This window comes from Oryctolagus cuniculus, chromosome 4 (genome assembly GCF_051225735.1).
Source record: "Oryctolagus cuniculus isolate XC-2025 breed Fujian yellow rabbit chromosome 4, ASM5122573v1, whole genome shotgun sequence".
Classification (NCBI taxonomy): Eukaryota; Metazoa; Chordata; class Mammalia; order Lagomorpha; family Leporidae; genus Oryctolagus; species Oryctolagus cuniculus.
In genome coordinates this window covers 63,493,054-63,515,763 of record NC_142870.1, presented here as the reverse complement: position 1 = coordinate 63,515,763, position 22,710 = coordinate 63,493,054, and the positions used below count along the sequence as shown (strand labels likewise).

At 39.5% G+C, this 22,710-nt stretch overlaps 1 protein-coding gene and 1 non-coding gene across 2 annotated transcripts in view; both read right to left on the bottom strand.

Moving 5' to 3' along the window:
* LOC103350624 (HHLA2 member of B7 family) overlaps positions 1–22,710 on the bottom strand; it is a 194,868-nt gene that overhangs the window by 23,462 nt on the left and 148,696 nt on the right. The gene's annotated exons all lie outside the window — the stretch shown is intronic.
* HHLA2 (HHLA2 member of B7 family) overlaps positions 1–22,710 on the bottom strand; it is a 125,347-nt gene that overhangs the window by 7,739 nt on the left and 94,898 nt on the right. The window contains 4 exon segments of the mRNA XM_089330369.1: positions 3,111–3,192; positions 3,195–3,338; positions 3,944–3,969; positions 3,971–4,024. Coding sequence (XP_089186495.1) covers positions 3,111–3,192; positions 3,195–3,338; positions 3,944–3,969; positions 3,971–4,024 — 306 coding nt within the window.

Below are 22,710 nucleotides of genomic sequence, written 5' to 3'. Positions count from 1 at the left end.
AGTATAGACTTGGTCTTCTGTGTACAAAGTTAATTGAAAATGAATCTTAATGAAGAATGGTCTGGCAAGGGGAGAGGGAGGAGGTGCAGGGATTAGAGTGTGGGTGGGAGGGCAGGTATGGTGGGAAGAATAACTATATTCCTAAAGTTGTATTTATAAAATTTGTATTCCTTAAAAAATAATTAGATTAAAAAAGAATTGAAAAATTATTTCATTCAACCAAAACTAAAAGATAGCAGGAGTAACTATATTAAATCTAAATACACCCAATGCCTGAATACCCAATTTTATAAAACAAACATTAGAGCTAAAGGGAGAGATAACATGAACACAATAATACTGGGGGATCTCCACACCTTACTTTTATTAATGGCTAAATCATCCAGACAAAAATTCAGCAAAGAAATGTGATCATTAAACTATGCTGTGGACGAAATGGACCAAACAATTTATACAGAATATTCCATGCAACAGCAGCAGAATATATATTCTTTTCATTAGCACATGAAACATTCTCTAGGATTCATCATTTATAAACCACAAAACAAGTCTCAACAGTTTAAAAAATCAAACTCATCTATCTTTTCTGACCACAATGGAACAAAGTAACACCAACAAAAGAAGTTCTAGAAATTATATAAATACATGGAGAATGAACAACATGCATCTGAGTGAAAAATGAGATATTGGAGAAATCAAAGAAAATTTTAAAATTCTCTGAAAAATGGAAATGGAAGGGCTGGCCTAGCCAGCTACACCACATTCTATGATGCCTGCATCCCATATGGGTGCCAGTTCAAGTCCCAGTTGCTCCACTTCTGATCCAGCTTTCTGCTGATGTGCCTGGGAAAGCAGTGGAAAATGGCCCAAGTGCTTGGGCCCATGCAGCCAATTGGAAGATCCAGATGAAGCTCCTGGCATTGGTTTAGCCCAGCTGTAGCCATTAAAACCATTAGGAGAGTGAACCAGCAGATGGAAGAGCTCTCTCTGTCTCTCCCTCTCTGTAACTCTGCCTTTCAAATAAATAAATGGTGCCAAGAAAACAATATATCCAGATATTGAGGGAAGCAACTTATTCCCTGCCTCTCCCCTTATACAAAGAAAAACAAAACAAAACCAAACAAAAAACTCAAAATGGATCGAGGACATAAATGTAAGACCTGAAACTGTGAAACTGATATAGCAAAACATATGTAAAATACTTTATGACCTCAGAATTGGCAATGATTGTTTTTATAAGACCCCAAAGCACAATCAACAAAAGCCAAAATAGACAAATGGGATTTTATCAAATTAAGAAGTTTCCAGATAGCAAAGAAAATAATCAACAGAGTGAAAAGAAACCAACAAAATAACAGAACATATTTTCAAACTCTTCACCAAAGGAACAATAGCCAGAATATATAAATAATACAAACAATAAATCCAATTAAGTAATGGATAACATATCAATAGACATTTCTCAAAAGAAGAAATACAAATGGCCAGCAAACACATGAAAAAACATTCGATATCACTAGCTATCAGAAAAAGGCAAATCAAAACCATGCGATATTGTCTCATTCCAGTTAAAATCACTATTACCAAAAAAAGAAAAGATAAATTCTGACACAGATATAGAGAAAAGGAACCCTTTATCACTGTTGATGGGTATCCATAGTAGAGCCATTATGTAAAATAAGTAAACAGTTTGTTTTAAAGCTACAAATAGACCTATCATTCATACCACTTCTGGGTATATATGTGGAGGAAATGAAACCAGCATAACAAATATGTGCACTACTATGTTTGTTATAGCACTGGTCACTTTAGCCAAGATATGGAATCAACCCAGGTGTCTGTCAGTGGACAAATGAACATAAAATATATTATACCCAATAAAATGCTATTTGGCCATATGAAATAATGAAGTCCTGACATTTGCAGCAAAATAGAGGAAACTAAAGGTCATTATGTTAAACAAAATAAGCCAGAGAAAGACAAATACCACATGTTTTCTCTACATGTGGAAGTTTAAGAAATGTCTATCTTAACTTGGAATAGTGATTATGAGAAAATGGGAAGAGTAGGATAGGAAAGAGAGGGAGGTTAGGTAAAGAGTACCAAAACTCAGAAATAGCAAGTTCAGGTGCTCCACAGCATAGTAGGGGTGACTACACTTCATAGTACTGTATTGCATACTAGGACTGGGTAGAGAACTGGAAGAAAAAAGTTGGTGGGCTCTAAACATAATAACAAGGAAATGGAAAACATTTGATCAATTTACACTGTATACCTGTGAAATATAGTGAAATATTGCACTATACCCAACAAAACTGTACAAGTACTACATGTTAGTTAAAAAATGTTAAAGAATGGAGAGAGGCAGTAACATCAAATAGATCATTTTGTTGTTGTTTAGTTGAAAGATTAGAGATAATTGGAGGTTGTGTCCAGATCAATAACAAGTATTCCTTAAATCTATGATCTTTTTAGGAGCAATGCGGGTAGAATGAACTATAGAGAAATGCAGTAATAGACATGGGTAGATTTGCTACTTCCTATTTCACAAATGTTTTCATTCAACATATGACCACTTAGTAAGGTAAAAACTAATTCTGTTTTACCAGTGAGGAACTGACTGCTTAAGATAATACAGTCAGTAAGGATTAGCCCTGAGAAATCTAGTCTTGTAACTCCACAGATGGATTTTCTCTATTTTCTTTTCTTTCTTTCTTTTATTTGAAAGGCAGAGTTAGAGAGATGGAAGAGAGACAGAGAAAGAGGTCTTTCATCCACTGGTTCACTCCTCACGTGGCCGAACCAGCAGAGCCCAAAGCCAGCAGCCAGAAGCTATTTCTAGGTCTCCCTGGGTTGTCCTCTACTGCTTTTTCAGGTCATTAGCAGGGAGCTGAATCACAAGTGGATCAGCCAGGACTCAAACCAGCGCCCAAATGGGATGCCAGCATCCCAGGCAGCAGCTTAACCTGCTATGCCACAATTTCAGCCCCTATTTTCTTTCTTTCCTTGTAAATTAATCTCTTAACACCTCCCAACCTCTGAGTAGCACTTGTACACACCTATGGAACCTACCACCCAATATCCATTGTCCAGTTCATGCTTGCTTCCACAATAAATTTTCCATTGCTCATTCATAAGATGAATTTGATCTTAAAACATTCAATGTACTGTTAAAATACAAAGGACCCAAAATCCAGTTTCTTCTGTATTGCTTTCAGAGAGAAATGTATTATCCCTTTTCCATGTTATGTATGGATGAGGATAAACACTTAACATACTGCGTAGTAAGTAGATGTCTGTGTCTCTCTTTTCATCCATTATCACAGGCATGAGGAAAGCTATGCAGGAGAAAGAATGGTACATGAAGAACTGCTATCATTAGCTTCTTTTTTAGGACATCTGTACAGAATATTAGCTTAAAATATCTGAATTGAGAAGCTATATTTTTTAAGAAAAACTCAGGAGGAAAGAATATGATATAAAAATTAACTTCATTATAATAGAGGAAAATGCAATTTAAATCAACTATCCAATGCTTTTCCAGCTATCATATTAACAAAAGTTTATATTGATAATTTTTGGTGCCAATAAGGCTAAGGGACAAATAGATACTCTGTTGCTCATGTAATTAAAACTTGAGAAATCCTGCTTTTGGTACTTTCCTTTCATATAATTTCTCATTATTATATATGATAAAGATGTTCATCACAACATTGTTTGTTATTTAAACATTGGAAATGCCCAAATATCCGATAACACAAGAATGATGGTATCAGCTATAACATGATTATACTGAGATACACAAAGCCTCAAAAATAATGAGGTACTTTCATATGTATCAACTTGGAAAGAAGCCCATGTCATATTAAGTCAGAAAAAGATATTTTAGAAAAATGTAGATAGATATCATTGTTGTTTTATGAACTCTTTCATGAATACTAACCTCCCACTTTCAGCAACACTTTGCAATCTGATTTCTGTTCCCACATAACAGACATAAGTTTCATCATTTGGAAGACTTATTCTGAAAGAGAGAGAAGCATTCACATTGTGAATCTCTTTATAGAAGAGGGATGTCCTGTTTGCATACCTGGGATTTTGCATTTCCAAATAGTTATTGCCTTTGAGGTAACTATACACATTGTAATTACTGCTATTCTTCCAATAAATTACAACTTCAGGCCTATTTTCAAATAAACAAGGAAGAATTATAGCTTTATCACATCTTCCAATGAGTATTTGCTCATTCATACCACTAAGATAACACTGAAGAAATTTTAAAAGAATGCATCTAAATCAGAGTTGGTGAACTCAAGAGGCTTCCATGGCTTTGGCAACTCATGACAAAAGCTTAGGGTGATTGCTGACACCATAAACAAGAGTGTCAATTTGTTAAGTCAACAACAGGAGTCACTGTGCACTTACTTCCCATGTAGGATTTCTGTCCTTAATGTGTTGTACTATGTGAATCAATAGTATAACTAGTACCCAAACACTACTTAATACTTTGTGTATCTGTGTGGGTGCAAACTGTTGAAATCTTTACTTAATATATACTAAATTGATATTCTGTATATAAAGATAATTGAAAATGAATCTTGATGTGAATGGGATGGGAGAGGGAGCAGGAGATGGGAGAGTTGCGGGTGGGAGGGAAGTTATGCAGGGGAAAAAGCCACTGTAATCCAAAAGCTGTACTTTGGAAATTTATATTTATTAAATAAAAGTTAAAAAAGAATGCATCTAAAATCAAGAGCAGAGAAATTATGAAGAGAAATATTGACAGATGTTTGTCAAACATTACCTAAAAGAAGTTTCATAGGTCAGCAGGCTGCATCAAGAATGTTTGATAGTTTGATTATTAGAAACAAGACATGAAACACTGTGTTTGAGTTTCTTGAATTTCAGTTAAATACATGTTTGATGCAACTGAGAGAATTAGCAACAACCAAAAGAATAGAAACACTCAATTTCTGCCCTCTTGGTTAATAGTCTCATTTCTCCTTACCTGCTACAGTGATGGAAATTATATAAATGGCTTCTGTTCATTTGAATTTCAGGAATACATTTACTTTTTTTTAACATTTAGACAAGGTCATATTCAAAGTGGAAGTTCTCTCCTCCCTTCAGAGAAAGGTACCTCCTTCTTTGTTGGCCCATTCTTTCCAATGGGATCTCACTCACAGAGATCTTTCATTTAGGTTTTGTTTTGTTTTGTTTTTTGTTTGTTTGTTTGTTTTTTGCCAGAGTGTCTTGGCTTTCCATGCCTAAAATACTCTCATGGGCTCTTCAGCCAGATCCAAATGCCTTAAGGACTGATTCTGAGGCCAGAGTGTTGTTTAGGACATCTGCCAGGAATGCATTTACTTTTAACAATTACTATTACAGAAATCAATTGGTTTATCCTATATAGAGCCAGGAAACAGGAAAAGAATGGAATAATTTTAGCTTGATTGAGTCAGAAAAATATCTGGGGTTTTTGGAGAAAATTCTGGGTTCCAGAGTCTGGCAAGGATACTCATCTCTAATAGGAGAAGCCATGGGCAAAAGGAGCCCAAAAGGGGAGCCGGTGCTGTGGCATACTGGGTAAAGTTGCCACCTGCAGTGCCAGCATCCCATATGGGTGCTGGTTTGAGCCCCAGCTGCTCCACTTCTGATCCAGCTCTCTGCTATGGCCTGGGAAAGCGGCAGAAGATGGACCAACTTCTTGTGCCTCTGCACCCATGTGAGAGACCCAGAAGAAGCCCCTGGCTCCTGGCTTCAGATCGGCACAGCTCCGGCCATTGCAGCCAACTGGGTAGTGGTCCAGCGGGTGGAAGACCTCTCTCTCTCTCTCTCTCTCTCTCTCTCTCTCTGCCTCTCCTTCTCTCTCTGTGTAACTCTGACTTTCAAATAAATAAAAAAAAGGAGTCCAAAAGGGAAAATGAAGTGAAGTGATTCATTTACTTTGACTTTAGGATCATTCTTAAGATACAATGACGTAATCAAAATATAGTTAAGGGATGTCATTATGGTTATAAATGCACAAGTCAAATCCTCATTTACTTATTGTTTTACTAACAACTTCAGCAGTTGATTCATCAGTTGATTCATAAAATGATATGAAGTCAACACTTCATATATATCTATTCATATATATAGAGAGGTTTTCACAAAGAAAATACACCAACATGTTTCATATTACTAAAGAGCATATTCCACTCTTTAAGCAGTTCATAAAATATTTTAAATAGGTCTCAAGCCCTCTGTTTGGATTCTAAGATATTAGGACTGGAAGGGATCTTATTTTATGGACCACAGAGTGAAATCCTTTGGGCCATGGCCAAGGCCACCTAAGATCAGAGAACTGGGTGTACATGTGGCTCTGCCAGAATCTTTTCCTCTGCTTTCTCTTCTGGGGCCCTCCTACCCTTCTATGTCCCACATCTCTGCACAGAGCTAGAGGGATATGGTATTATGCTGAGATAAAGACATGGAAAGGTATGAAAGAAAAGGAGTGACTGTTGACCTCCTTTAACTGCTCCACTAAAACCCTCTAATATTTATTTTTTAAAGTGATTTATTTATTTATTTGAGAGGCAGAGTTACAAAGAGAGGGAGAGACAGAGAGGTCTTCCATCCATTGTTTCACTCCCCAAATGGTAGCAATGGTCGGAACTGGGCAGTTCTGAAAGCAGGAGCCAGGAGCCTCTTCCGGGTCTCCCACATGTGTGCAGGGACCCAGGACTTGGGCCATGTTCCACTGCTTTCCCAGGCCATGGATTGGAAGAGGAGCAGCTGGGACATAAACCAACACCCACATTAGATGCCAGCGCCACAGGTGGAGGCTTAGCCTACCAAACCACAGTGCTGGCCCCAACCCTCTAATATTTCATTAGATAATTAAGAATGCCTATCATATGACCTAGCAAAACTGATAAAGCCTTCTGTCAAGGGTCAAATATAAAAAAGTCAAACATACTTGCTTATCTACTGCTTTTGTTATTACATAACTGCTGAGAAAGAGTCTTAATCAGAGTTGGCAGGAGAAAGCATGGTTTTTAACCTTCATAAAGATGTCTAGCCTGTTCCCTATTAGCATTCACTGTGATCATTTAGGAATGTTCACAATAGTATGGCTGGGAAGGAAATACAGGTGGAATATTCTTATCCAAAAGGCATAGGATCAGAGGATTTCAGATTTTTTTTTTTCAGATTTGGAATATTTGCATATGCTCATATGTAATGAGATATCCTGGGGATGGGGCACAAGCTGAAATATGAAATTCACTTGTTTTATTTACATAGATAATATACACATAGCCTGAAGGTAATGTTTTTAATGTGCCTGCATTTTGACCAAGAGTCATCATATGAAGTAGATTAGAATTCTCCACTTGTGTTGTGATATCAGCACTCAAAAGTTTAGGATTTTAGAGCACTTCACATTCCCAGTTAGGGATACTCAATCTGTAGCCATTTTGTGTAGTGTGGTCACATTCCTATCTAATAATATAATAACTAAATTTGTACTACAACCACTCAGAGTGGTTATGAGAATGAGGAAAACAGCAGTACTTTTGCCATGATGTCTTTAGGAGGTTGTGTTATGCTAGCAAAGAGAAGAAAAGGGTTTATGTTGTGGATTTTAAGTGAAAAAAAGGAATTGGGAAGCATTATGATATCTACCTACAGAAGATTAATAAATGTTTGGCACCTACTAAACACAACATTGTAAAAAAATTGATGGAATATAAGTAAATTCTTAGTATATTAATATGGTCCATTTGCAAAAGGCGCACTATTTTCTGCTCATAGGGTAATAGCAGGACCTATTACTAAACATAAACTAGGATGTCAACACTGAAGAGGTTTTGCATATGAAGCAAAGCCTGTTTTATAATAGATTGTGAAAAGTGACTATGTAATTAATAAAGATTTAGAATGTATTCAACAGTGTTTCTCTGGGTTATGGTTATTATTTTTAAAGCTTTCTATAATGGGTGTGTATTACTTTTATAGGGAAATATACTAAACAATTTCAATAGTAAGTATCAATAGAGTTAATTAAGGTGTTATTTATATTCACACATTAAAAATAATCAAAATCCAAAAACATATTCATAAATGTCTAACAATAGTGCAAACCATAAGGCAGCCATTAATGTCATGGTTTACAAAGAGTTTTTCTAAAATTCAAAGGGAGAAAATACAAGCAGATGGAAAAATATGTACACATAAATATAGTTTCAAATGAGTAAAATATGATAAGTTTTCTTGGATGATGAGATCACAGGTAACTTTTACTTTCTAAGAAATATTTTGTTTCAAGAATAGCATATATTTCATTTTTTAAAGATATTATTTATTTATTTGAAAGGCAGAGTTAGAGAGAGAGAGAGAGAGAGAATCTTCCATCTGCTGGTTCACTCCCCAAATGGCCTCAATGACCTGGGGTAGGCAAAGGCAAGGTGCCAGGAGCCAAGAGCTTTTTCTAGGTCTCCCAAGTGGGTGCAGGAGCCCAAGGACTTGGCCATGCTCTACTGCTTTCCCAGGTGCATCAGCAGGGAGTTGGACTGGAAGTGGAGCAGCCAGGACTTGAACTGGTACCCATACAGGATGCTGGCTCTGAAGGCCATGGCTCAAAAATCTGTACCACAGCCCCTGCCCTAATAGCATATATTTGGCTTTAAAAATCCCTAAAAAAAGATATTGAGGAAATTATTTTGGGGCACTACTGTTTTAAGAGTATGTCCTAGATGTTTTTGTAGAATGTGAGATTTTTAGAATGATTATAATGATCCTAAAAAGTAAAAATAGGTACTTTCATTACATCTTATCAAAATAAAACCTAGTTTACAGCTTGATGTTAACTACTAGAAAAAATAATTTAGTATATAACTGCAGAAGAGAGTCTTTTCAAGATGGCTATATACTTTATTATAGGTGTCTGTACAAAAATTAGAAAAAGACCAAAACAAATATTAAACCATAGAAAACGTTTGCAATAAAACATTATCAGTCCAATAGCTTCTCTCTCTGTCCAACCAATAAATATAACATCTGGTAAAGCGAAAACTGTGGTAAAATATTATTATTTATCAAAGTAAGATCTTTATATTTCTTTGTATTATTTTCATAAAAATGAAAGGCTGTATATCACAGTGATTATCTCTGTATAAGAAGATAGTGTTAAACTCATTTTTATATTATGAAGATACATAAGCATGTTATATACTTTTCACCTATGTAAGCCACTGAGAAAATCTTAAACTTAATCATAATCTCTTCAGAAGTTCCACTGTTGGTGGGGATATAAACTAGTAAACCCATTGTGGAACACAGTATGGAGATACCACAGGAATCTGAAAGTAGATATACCATATGACCTAGCTATCCCACTACTGGGAATTTACCCAAATGAAGTGAAATCAGTATATGAAAGAGTTTTCCTGTACTCTCATGTTTATTGCAGCTCAATTCACAATAGCTCAGATATGGAATCAACCCAACTGTCCATCAACCAATCACTGGATAAAGAAATTATGGTATAAATACACTATGGAATACTACTCAAGGGTAAAAAAAATAACTGAGAGCCTATCTTTTGCAACAAAATGTATGCAACTGTAAACTGTTGTACTTAGTGAAATAAGCCAATCCCAAAAAGACAATATCATATGTTTTCCCTGATCTGTGGTACATAATAGAGTACAAAAATTGCAACTTATATCAGTGAAATGGACATTTTGAGAATTGATTGTTGTTTACAGCCCTTTTCTCTACTATTGAGGAATAGTGTTTTCTTCTTACTATTTCTTAAATTCTTTACTTAGTGGTGAGTTAATCTTATAAGGTAAACTGAAACCATGTCATTATAAACATTAAAAAAAAATAAAGGAAGGAGGAGGGAAGACTAGAATGTGGGTGAGAGGGAGGGTAGGGAAGGAAATATCACGATGTTCCTAGATCTGTATATATTAAATGCATGAAATTTGTTCACCTTAAAAATTTTTAGGCCAACGCCGTGGCTCAATAGGCTAATCCTCCACCTAGCGGCGCCAGCACACCGGGTTCTAGTCCCGGTCGGGGTGCCGGATTCCGTCCCGGTTGCCCCTCTTCCAGGCCAGCTCTCTGCTGTGGCCAGGGAGTGCAGTGGAGGATGGCCCAAGTGCTTGGGCCCTGCACCCCATGGGAGACCAGGAGAAGCACCTGGCTCTTGCCTTCGGATCAGCGCGGTGCGCCGGCCGCAGCGCGCCAGCTGTGGCGGCCATTGGAGGGTGAACCAACGGCAAAAGGAAGACCTTTCTCTCTGTCTCTCTCTCTCACTATCCACTCTGCCTGTCAAAAAAAATTTTTTAAATAAGTAATGTATAAAAATTCATCTTAAGTTTAGGACATTACATATACATGTTTATAGTATCAGTTTATCTTCATACTCTCCATAATGACTCTAATATTTGGTACCTTGTCTTGAAGCATACAGTATTTCCTCTTCCATCTCCCTTCCAGCTGATAATCTTGCTTCATTAATTGGGTGTGATTAATTGTGGATACACCTTCACCCTCCTACCAATTCAATCAACCCATAACAGCTACATCATTTTTTTTTTCTTTCTGCTTTTACCCAAGGCCAAACTCTTCACCCTGTTCTGCATCCCATACTTTTCTTCATTCAAGAAATTTGTTCCAGTAATTACATCATTTCTCTCCTGCATCACCAGGTTCTCACTATTAGATCTATTCCATGAGCATAATTGCTCCAATATTCCTCACCTTACAAACATGGGGGGAGAAGTCCACCTCTGACTCTTGACTTGCTGTGTACCTATTTCTCAGCTCCATTAACTTCTTAAAATTATTGTTAAAATAGCTGTCCCCATTTCACTCTTTTTTAAATATATGTTTCATCTCCTCACTCAGCTCCTTTAAAGATTTATTTATTTACTTGAAAGGCAGACCTATGGGGTCGGGTGGGGAGGGGGAGAGAGACAAAGAGATATCAAGATCTTTTATCTGCTGGTTAACTCCCCAAATGGCTGCAACAGCCAAAGCTGGGCCTATCTGAAGCCAGGAGCCAGGAGCTTCCTCCAGGCTTCCCATGTGGGTTCAGGGAACCAAGCACTAGGGCCATCTTCCACTCCTGTCCCAGGCCACCAGCAGGGAGCTAGAATGGAAGTGGAGCAGCCTGGACTCAAATCAGCACCCATTTGGGATGCCAGCAACATACCTGCTAAGCCGCAGGGCTGGCACCCACATTTGACTCTGTAAAGCATCCCTTCAACTCACTCTAGGCTCCTGTCTACAGGACATGTCCTTCTCGGTGTCAGTCAAAGCTTCCATATTGCTAAGAAAAGGGATGCATTCAACCTCATTTTACTTTACCTCCCAACAGCATGTAACATAATTGACTGCCACAGTCCTCTTGCAAGATTCTTCTCTTGGGTTCTGAAATACCACTCCTCCTAGATTTTCCTTTCTCACTTGGGCTCCTCCTTTGCTGCTTCTCTGCTTTCCCTATTTAGGTAGAAATATGGTATGTTCATTGGTCTCCTACTTTTTCCAAACTCTTCTCCAGGTGAGTACTTGTATTCTATGGCTCTGAATTTCATCTGTATCCCAAGGATTCTCAAACTTTTCTACTAAGTCAAGGTCGTACATTCAACTTGATTGTGAATTCATTTGATTTGTGTACTTAGATGCACTATAAGCATCACAAAGTTAAGATGAGCTCCCACCCTTTTTAACCTCATTTCCTTTTCCATTGCTTTGTGTCTAACCCCAAACAAACAAAAAGTTCCTTCTCCACACTTTCTTTTAATAATTAGCACCAAATTTTTCCAGTTGTTTAGGCCAGAAAGTTAGTGATAAATCTTGATTCTTCCTTTCCCTCATTCCCATACCTAATCCTTTAACTAGTCTTTGCTGTTACTAGATTAGATAAGCTCCATTATGCGTCCACTTCTCGCTATTACTATCTTGGTCTAAACTACTATCGTCTCTTATCTGGATATCTAAAAATCGATGCCTGATTTGTTATTATTTTTCTACTCTTGTATCTTTACTGTCAACACCATGATCAAGAGTCATTCTGTGAACTTCTAATAAAATCCTCTGGTGGCTTCACACCACACTCAGAGTGAAATCTGAAGTGTTCACTCTGGCCTCCCAAGCCTTGTGTACTCTGGCTCCCGGCTCTACCCATCCTTGCCTCCTCTGTCACAGCAGACCACAACATACATTCCCAAAGACTCATGAACACAAGCACTCCAGTTCAATGGTCAGCATAAGCATGAGCTGAAAATTGGGTCCTTGAAACTATTTACATTTTTTAATAAAATGACAAATTACAATAACCCATTTTTCATCCAACACAAAGTACTATAAAAATATACTCAACCTCTTGTGCACAAAGCCTTGATTTAGCACTTTGAAATAATTTCAGCATTCAGCTCAATGAGGCAGTTGATCAGCATTTGGCCCTATTTTTATGCCCGTTTTATTTTTAGACATCTACTTTCTTCCCCAAATGCAGAAGAAAGCTTCCACCTTAGATAAAATAAAGCTACCCAACGTGTAATCAGTTCTCTTACAAAAAGGTTCAAATGTTAGAAGCGTCTTATTCTGGTACATTTTAGCTAGAATTCAGACATGAGGGAGAAAGGCAAGAGAGGCAGCCCCTATAATGGAACATGGCAAAAAAAAAAAAAAAAATCCAGATGCTAACACTAATCAGATAGGAGAGAACGGAGGCCATTTATACAAAAGAACAGAACAGCTACCCCATACACATCTTAACTACTGACCAAATCGGCAGCAGCCATCAGAGCTACTTGTGACAATGAGGACACCTCTCTTGTGGTTGGGTCAGACTTTTAGCCTGCACATTAGGAACACTCAAGGCTAGTCCTGATCTCATAGCTGCTGGTTTTCATCTGACTAAAGCCTGAACAAGCCAATTCCCTTTCTTGAAAAAGAATAAGGTTTCACATAACTGGCATCATCAGGCCAGTTCATGAACGCTCTGAAATCCTTTGAGGAAAAGCAGCTTCCCAGGGTGCTACATTCTCCTCTGCATTGTTTTTAAATTCAGTGCAGGCACTGAGCCAATTTGTGAAAGAAGTCAGAAAAAAAGGAAACACTGCATAGCATCCTGGGGATTTCTCCCTAGCATCCACTTAGATTTTAATAGAATTGACTTTGTTTAGACAGAAAAAGAACAATTTTAGGATCACCAAGTCTCTACTCAAAATATCTCCCCAGATGTTTTACAGTGAAATTCTCTCACTTAGGGAATAGATGTATTGGATTTAAACTTTGAATCTCTAGGGTTACTGTTTTGCTGTAGGCTCTTAAAAAAAAAAAAGGCTGGGGCCAGTGCTGTGGCATAGTGGGTAAGGCTGCTGCCTGCGGTGCTGGCATCCCATGTGGGCACCAGTTCAAGTCCTGGCTGCTCTACTTCCAATCCAGCTCTCTGCTATGGCCTGGGAAAGCAGTGGGAGATGGCCCAAATCCTTGAGTCCTTACTCCCATGTGGGAAGACCCGGAGGAAGCTCCTGGCTCCTGGCTTCAGACTGGCTCAGCTCCTGCCATTTCAGCCATCTGGGGAATGAACCAGTGAGTGGAAGACCTCCCTCTCTCCCTCCCTCCCTCCTTGCCTCCCTCCCACCCACTTTCTCTCTCTCTCTCCCTTCCTCCCTCACTCCCTTCCTCCTTCTCTCTCTCTCTCTCTCTCTCTCTCTGCCTCTCCTCTCTCTGTGTAACTCTTTCAAATAAATAAATAAATCTTTAAAAAAGCCAGGCTAAGATAATAGGCAAGTTCATTTTGGGGGCTGTCAGAAGTATAATTGCAGGGCAGAAAGAGTGAAGGAAAAGGAGAATGAAACAATGAAGAATGAAAAGCAGATACTAGATTTGCTGGCCACAGCATTTAAACAGAAAACAAAGTCACTTACTCAGTCACAATATCCAGGCATGCTCAATAGAACCACAACGTTTCATAATAAACCCTCAATAGAAGAGACCCAAGGAGATTTATCTGTAAGCTTCCCATCTTTGTCAGTGAATTCCTCACCCGGTGTTAATCCTCATGCTCTTTCTGGTCAAGCACCTGGCCCCTTGGGACAGCCACTAGGGAAGCCAGATGCAAAGCCTCACTCTATGGCATTTTAATTGCATGATTCAGTGTGTGTGAGTTTGGAAATACAGAGCTGGGAAAGTTGCCGTCCAAGAATCTCCTTCTGTTACACCCGGACTCTGCAGCAGCTGCAGCTTCTACCATGGAGGGTGCAAAGTAGACAGGTAGACAGGATCAGCTGGTAACAGTTGGAAATGCGGCAATGGCATAAAGACATGGGCTCTTATTTCCAACCAGTTGAGGGTCAGGAGACAGGCAAGGCTGAAACCACATAAGGAGGCAATGAATTGGGGCCAATAAAAGTAGCTGTTATTAAAATGTCACTTGGGGCCAGCACCGTGGCAGACCAGGTTAAGATGCCATTTGTGATACAGCCATCCCAAATCAGAGTACCAGTTTCAGTCCTGTCTGCTCTGCTTCTCATCCAACTTCCTGCTCATGTGCCTCAGAAAGCAATGGATGATGGTACAAGTGCATGGGTCCCTCCCACCCATGTGGGAGACCAGGATGGAACCTGGCTTCAGCCTGACCCAGACTTAGTTTTTGCGGTGATCTGGGGAGTGAATCAGTGGATAGAAGATAACTCTACCTCTCCCTCAATCTGTGTTGTTCTGCCTTTGAAACAAAGATAGATGGATGGATGGATGGATGGATGGACAGATAGATAATAGATAGATATTGATCTTTAAGATGCCACTCACTGACACCTGTGTTGTGGCACAACAGATTATGCCACTGCTTGATACTCTGGCATCCCAGATTGGAATGCCAGTTTCAATCCTGGTTGCTCAAATTCCAGTCTGGCTCCCTGTTTTGAACCCAGGAAGGCAACAGAAGATGGTCCATGTGCTTGAGTCCCTGCTTTCCATGTGAGAGACCTGGAAGGAGTTCCAGGCTCCTGGATTCAGCCTGGCCCAGCTCTTGCTGTTGTGGGTATTTGGGAATTGAACAAGCAGATGGAAGATCTCTGTCCCTCTGTCACTCTGCCTTTCAAATAACTAAATAAATCTTTAAGAAATTCCATTTATCTAATGTCTAATATTTTGCTAATTAGCAGTTAAGCACCTACCCAAATACTGTGACCTGTGCTGTTTCCATGCATATATTACGCAGCAGCTGCTGCCTGTTCTCATAACTGCAACATTTTTAGAAGATTGCTCTCGGATGATGGAAGTTGTGCTTCTGGGAATTGTACTCCTTTGTTACTCCCTGCCCCAGTGGTGGCTTCAAGGCAAGAAACAGGCCTGTTCTTTAGTGCAGTAGGTTAATCCTCTGCCTGTAGCGCCAGCATCCCATATGGGCACCGGCTCATGTCCTAGCTCCTCCTCTTCCAATCCAGCTCTCTGCTTATGGCCTGGGAAAGCAGTAAAAAGATGGCCTAAGTGCTTGGGGCTTTGAACCCATGTGGGAGACCTGGAAGAAGCTCCTAGCTCCTTGCTTTGGATTGGCCCAGCTCTGGCCACTGCAGACATCTGAGGAGTAAACCAGCGGATGGAAGACCTCTCTCTCTCTCTCTCTCTCTCTCTCTCTGTCTGTAACTTTACCTCTCAAATAAATAAATAAAACCTTAAAAACAAAATGCAAGAAAATTTCTAACTCTTGACCTCCCTGAGTTCACGCTGACCCTTCACTGGAAGCCACATCCAGGCTTAGCTTCATTCTCTGCCTCATCCTGCTTCCCATACTGCCTTATGGGCTTCTTACAGGTAATGAAAACACTCCCTCATTACTTGCCCATGGATCCCACGTTCAGTGATGTTGGTCCTCTAGAAGCAGAGTCTACACATAGTGTTTTTATAGGAAATCACATTGCACAGAAGGACCCAGGGAACTACCATGGATGCAAAGCGAAGTTTCAGTCTATACTCCAATCACAGAACATTTCTTCTTGTGGAGAGGGTAGATTATATAAACCTCCTCAGTAGCATTCTTTATAGGAATTTAACTGTATTATTTTGTTTTGCTTTAGCAAAGAATGCTGCAAAGCCAAGAACAAACAAATTGTGAGGATAACAAGACAGACAGCGGGCATTTGTTAAATACATAAAGCTAGTGAATAAACAAGACTCCATGAGTGAACTGAGCAAGGAATGTGTGCAGATATAAGGCCAAGTCTTATGAAGATTGTCACGTCTCCCTTTGTAAAACATCAACAGATGCCTATGACACACACAGTGCCTCTGGACAGCCAGTTTCTTGTTTCCATTCTACACCTACCAGTTCACTGTATTATCATCACTAAATGATTTTAAAAAATGTTACTTTAAAAATGTTATTTTAAAAAATGTTATGTTAATTGATCAAATGGGAGGACAAGAACAAAATTGTTTCTAACAACAATTGAGATAAATAAGATAAATACAGGCTACATAAAAGCAAGTCACATAAATGAGGAGAAAAAAATTGCTATTGGATTAGGTGTCCAAGAGACAATTATGAAAAACTGAAAGCAAATTATAAGGTCTAAAAGAAATTCTATTCTTTTGTAACAATTTGAATGCAAAATTCTTTGATCATTTTCAAGAAACAAAAACTTGAAGAACAGAAAATGTATTATTGATTTAGTTTGTGCAAGAACCATAATACAGAATATCCAACAATGGACCCTATATTCAGAACATGGCCTTGGCTTCCTCTTCCTCCCCAAAAAAACAAACAAAAGAAAAACTAATAAGTAGATATTTTTGTTTTAAAAAGTTCACACAGGCTTTGGTTTAGTGGTTAAGACGCAGTTCGGGACACCTCCATCCAATACCAGAGTGCCTGGGTTTGAGTTCTGGGCTCTATTCCTGATTGTCAGCTTCTTAATGATAAACACCCAGGGGGACAGTTTTTATGATTCAAGTAGTTGTGGTCCTGTCACCCATGTAAGAGACCCAGATTAAGTTCCTGTCTCCTCCAGTGCTGTGGCATAGAAGGTTAAGCCTCTGCCTGCAGTGTTGGCATCCCATGTGGACACCAGTTCAAGCCCCGGCCTTTCCACCTCTGATCCAGCTCCCTGCTAATGCACCTGGGAAAGCAGAGGAAGAAGGTCCAAGGGGCCCCTCACCCACGTGGGACACCCAAAAATTTCTCCTGGCTCCTGGCTTTGGCCTGGCCCAGCCCTGGCCATCACAGCCATCTGGGGAGTGAATTGTCAGATAGAAAATTCTCTCTCTCTCTCCTTCTCTTCTTCCTCCCATTCCTCCTCCTCTGTATCCCTGCCTTTCAAATAAATAAATAAATCTTAAAAAAAATTTCCTGGCTCCAGCTGAAGCCTGGGCCAGCCTCACCATTCTTGGAAGATCTCATCTGTTTCTGTGTCTATGGTCTAATTAAAAATATATAATTTGGATACCTGCTATGGTTTACATGTGACTTGTTCCACAATGTTTATGTGTTGGAAGCTTGTTTCCTCAGGGCAGCACTAATGAGGTGATGAGACATTTAAGAAGTGGACTTAGTGAAGGTCTTTAGGTCAGGTGGAGGTGTGTCCTTGGAAGAGACTGTGGGACCCCATACTCTCTGGCGGTCTGTTTCAAGACATCATCTTTCACTCATGTTCACACCATGATATGAAGCAACCACGAATGCCCTTGAACATCTGCAACCATGAGCTAAATAAACCTCTTTTCTTAATAAAGTTAATCTTCCTCAAGGATTGCATTTTAGTAATTAAAAATAGATTAATGCAATATTGAACACTATTTTTTCACTATATCAGCTTCTGGATCTAATCATGTCAGATGCAGGACTTTCACTAAAGTAATGAAAGCTCTCAAATGACACAGTAAACTCTCACCACAGATAATAAGACACAAAGATTCCCTAACATACAGGAAGACCAGCAAAAACTGAGGCCAGTGAATCTGGGCTACAATGAATTACCCTCCTTCCTAATGTTTGTTTTAGGTTTATCAGCTAACTCAGATATCATAATTCTACCCTATACTTGTCACAGCTGTTACACTGATATATATTTTTATTATATGGTGAGTGACCTATCCAGTGTTCCTCCTTGCCAGTATTTGATTAATCCTTCCCACTCACCTGCTGTGTCATATTTTCTAATCCAGAATTTAGGACTCTACCTTGTACATTATTAAGGTATTGGGATGGGTGACCCATACCTGAATGCAGAATGAAAGATTTGGTGTTAAGAAAGGAAAAACCCAATCTTTAAAGGACTTATTCCTAGATGTGTATACTGCTTAGACCTTTCATGAAGTTATGCTTTATAATGAACCATTTTCTGGCAGGTACTATGACTATGTACACCTGAATTAGGGGCTTTCGGTGTTTAGATCTCAAAGATATAGCTAACCCTTGAGCTGTTACACAAGAGGAGAAAGACTGCTGATCTGCTTCTGTGTACACAGCTTGGTGAATCATTTCTGAAGCACAGTGGTTATCATGTTTGCTTTGTAGCAGTGAGTTTTCTACACAGCTCAAAGTCAACTTTGCTGAATAATTTCTGTCTGAAAGGTTTTATTATGTCAGCCCTGTCTTCTATCCATAATGCATTCTAAAGTTTGAGTCAGAAAATATTTAAAATCCTGGGAAGCAGGAAAAAATTAAATAGATTTACTCTGACTTCCTGGAAAATAGGACTAAGCAGTCTTCGTATTGTACCTGACATTGTCATCCAGCAAGCTTAACATATTTTCTGCCATTAAAAATATACAATGTGATCACCACCTATGAGTCACAAATTGGACAGGGATGAGTCAGTCCCCAATTTCAAAAGCTCAGACTGGCACCAGAATATAGGTGGATTATATAAACAGATAAATCATAATATTGAGACACAGGAAGCAATGAGGACTCCCACTAAGTATTGTGGAAGGACACATGAAGAATAGTTGAGACTGATGGAGGCAAGATTTTTAGTAAATATTTGCAAAGCATCATCACACAAGGAGAAACAGGCCTGAAAGGAAGAGCAGAGGGAAGCAGATGGGGGTAGATATTCTAGACAGACAACATAACAGAGATGCAGCGGCCAGAGAGAGCATGGATCATACACAACACCAAGCAGGCCATGTGGAAGAAAAAAGGACAGAAAGGTATACAAGGGATAAATCACCACCATTCTGTATGCCCCATTAAGCAAATAGAAAGCTAACAATGAATTCAAATGTATGTTTTAGAAAGATCATACCAGTGGGGTTATACTGGTTGAAGAAAAAGAGCCATCCCTGAAACATCAATTAAATAAATGTGACAGGAAACCATTTTAAAAGCAAATTTGATAATATGAAATTGACAAAATATGCAAGGACACAGAGAGAGATACTAGGATGATCTCCCTGCATTCCTGCTAACGCCACTCATTCTCTGCCCAGCCCTGTGCAGGTTGTAACTACCTTTAGCTGAAAGGAGGAATGAGAAAGTGCGCAGAAAAGGTAGCTAAGACAACCCTGACTGGCTTCTGTAGATTTGGGAAAAGAGGGCTGGGATGATGACTATCATATAGTGGATTGGTTAGAACTTTCTTGGAAATAATTCCACTGACCATATTTACACGACTCTTCAGCCTTGGACTCAAATGGCACTGTCCAAATGTCCAGTTTTTCCTACCTCTAACTCTGAGTTCCAGGGAAGGAGGAAAGTATGACCTATTGAAATCAAATTGAAGAAAAAAGAAAACAAAATTACAGTTTTGTTTGTTGCCAGGATTTCTGTGGAAAATCATGTGGCTATAAAAGACTTAGATCCAAGAAGAGAACTTGATGGAAAATCCTTTCTCTCTAATGTAGGAGCATCAATTAGATGCCTGGAATATTAGCAGTCATACAACTGATGTGAGGAAACGAGCATGGTGATTAAAAAGCATGACAAGGATGAGGGAGGAGAGGAATGGGAAGAATTTGGCTGTGTGGTAGCATTACTGAAACCCTGTTCTTGCCTGGTCTAGATCCCTACCTCTAGGCTTCCTGTTATTAATCTTTTCTCACATCATAAGATGTTGAAAATTATATTAAAGCGAAAGACATGCATGTGCTTCATAAGAATAACAAGAACAATTGTGTTTTTTTTTGTTTGTTTTTTACAGGCAGAGTGGACAGTGAGAGAGAGAGACAGAGAGAAAGGTTGTCCTTTTCCTTTGGTTCACCCCCCAATGGCCGTGGTGGCTGGCGCACCACAGCTGATCCGAAGCCAGGAGCCAGATGCTTCCCCCTGGTCTCCCCTGGGGTGCAGGGCCCAAGCACTTGGGCCATCCTCCACTGCCCTCCCGGGCCACAGCAGAGAGCTAGACAGGAAGAGGAGTGACCGGGACAGAATCCGGCACCCTGACCAGGACTAGAACCCGGGGTGCCGGGCGCCGCAGGCAGAGGATTAGCCTATTGAGCCACAGCGCCGGCCACAACACTTGTAAAGCTAAGTTTTGAAGCTAAAACAAACAATAGTTATGAAACACTGGAAGTTTGTAGCAAGTTTAATGTGCTTTATGTTTTTTATGGTGCATTCTAACAGCAAAATCACATCACCATAGAATTCCTATTTTTCTTTAGTGTTTATATTAAAAGGAATATACTCAACTGAATTATTATCTTTTAGACACTTTCTCTTATACAGCAAGAAAAGTGATTGGCTTGTTATTTGACTCTCCAGAACTCTTATTTTTCTATTCTTTCAAAGGAAAAAAAGTGAATCAATCCTTAGTTTCAAGGTTTCCTCAAAAATAAAGCCTCAAAACAGCGAAGTAATTTCATAGCATAAAGCTGCACCCTAAGCCCAGTTTGAGGAGCTCTCAGGAAGTCCACACTGATGCCCTACCTCAGAGCTCAGCACATGCTGTGCCCTCCCCACCCAAGTTCCTGCTGCACAGCAACATCTTGAGGTCCTGCAGAACTGGAAAGCAACCAGGTGGTCCTACTTACCAACTTTAGTCCTGGGAAAAAGCCAAGCATTCCTGCCAACCTTCCTGCAGCCCTACGAAGCTGCTCAGAGGATGTCCTTACACACCTGTGGCCCCACAAAGCTGACAGGTGTACCCCTACATTATCCAGAAGTAGCTGCTAACCATTTCTAAGTGGCTTATCCTACCTAGACCCAGCAAAGCCACCCATGCATCCCTTCCACATAAACAGGCACCCAACTTAGGACCACAGTGCAACCCAATCTTCACGCAGACTTTAGACATTGATGAGTACCCCACCCTGGCAACTGGGGGCCCTGTGCATGTCCACCATCATCTGTCAGAACTGCCTGATCTATGCATGGCCCACTGACCTTAACGCAAGCCCTACCTTTGCTAGCACATCAGTCACACCTACACTGCCTGTGATCAAGAGTGTACCCATCCCCATACAACTGTGGAAACTAACAGGTACACTATGTCCACAGCTTCACAAATCTTCCCACAGTCATCATGAGCCCATTTTACCCAATAGAGCTGCATCCTAATTGATGGAACATTCCAAAAACTTGTGTAGGCTAGACCACAGATAGACATTGTCAACATGATTATAGCTGAAGAAGCCACATGGATACCCCACTGCTATGCCTACCTGGAAACAAAACAAGTGTAGCCAGCCCAATCACCACCCTAGGGTTTATTACCAAGAGAAAGACTAAGAAGGTTACCCTTCTTAGTAATTGGTAGAGACAACTGGTCAACCCAACATACAAACACTAATATAATACACAATAGCCATAAAAAAGCAAGACAACCTGATGCCTCCAATGAAACAAAGTAACTGTTTACCAACAGACACCAAAGAAAAGATAATTGATGGACTGCCTAAAAAAGAACTCCAAATAATGATTTTAAGAAATCTCAATGAGATAAAAGAAAGGCAGACAACTCAATGAAATAAGAAAAATAATTCATGATTTGAGTAAGAAATTCAATGAGATAGAGATAATAAAAACCTGATAGAAATACTGAAGAGAAAAAAACCTAAGTAATTGAAATAAATACAGTGAAGGGCCTCAGAAATATATTAAATAAAAAAAACTCATCTGTCCAGAAAGAAAGAAATAAATTAAAAGGGAAAAATCGTGAAGAAAAATCTGAGCCTAATGTGATATCATTAAGTGAACAAACATTCTCTTTACAGATATTTCAGAATAAGAAAAGTCATAGAGGGGCCAGTGCTGTGGTACAGCAGGTTAAAGCCGCAGCCTGCAGGGCTGGATTTCATGTGGGCACCGGTTTGAGTCTCAGCTTCTCCGCTTCCATTTCAGCTATTGTGCCTAGGAAAGCTGCAGAAGACGGGCCCCTCCACCCATGTGGGAGATTCAGAAGAAGCTCCTGGCTTTGGATTGGATCAGCTCCAGCTGTTGCAGCCATTTGGGGAGTGAACCAGTGGATGGAAGACACCTCTCCCTGTCTCTACTTTCTCTGTAATTCTTTCAAATAAATAAAATAAATCTTTTTTTAAAAAAAAAGAGAAGTCATAGAACAGAAAAACTAGTGAGATGGCATTGGTACATGCCACCTCGATGGGACTGAATTGGAATCCCCTGGTATGTTTCTAACTACCGTTTGAGGTAAGTCAGCTTGAGCATGTCCCGAATTGCACATCTCTTGCCTCTGCCATCTCACTAGTCCCAGTGATCAATTTCTGTTCACAATTGATCATAATGATAGCACTAAGAACCAAAGG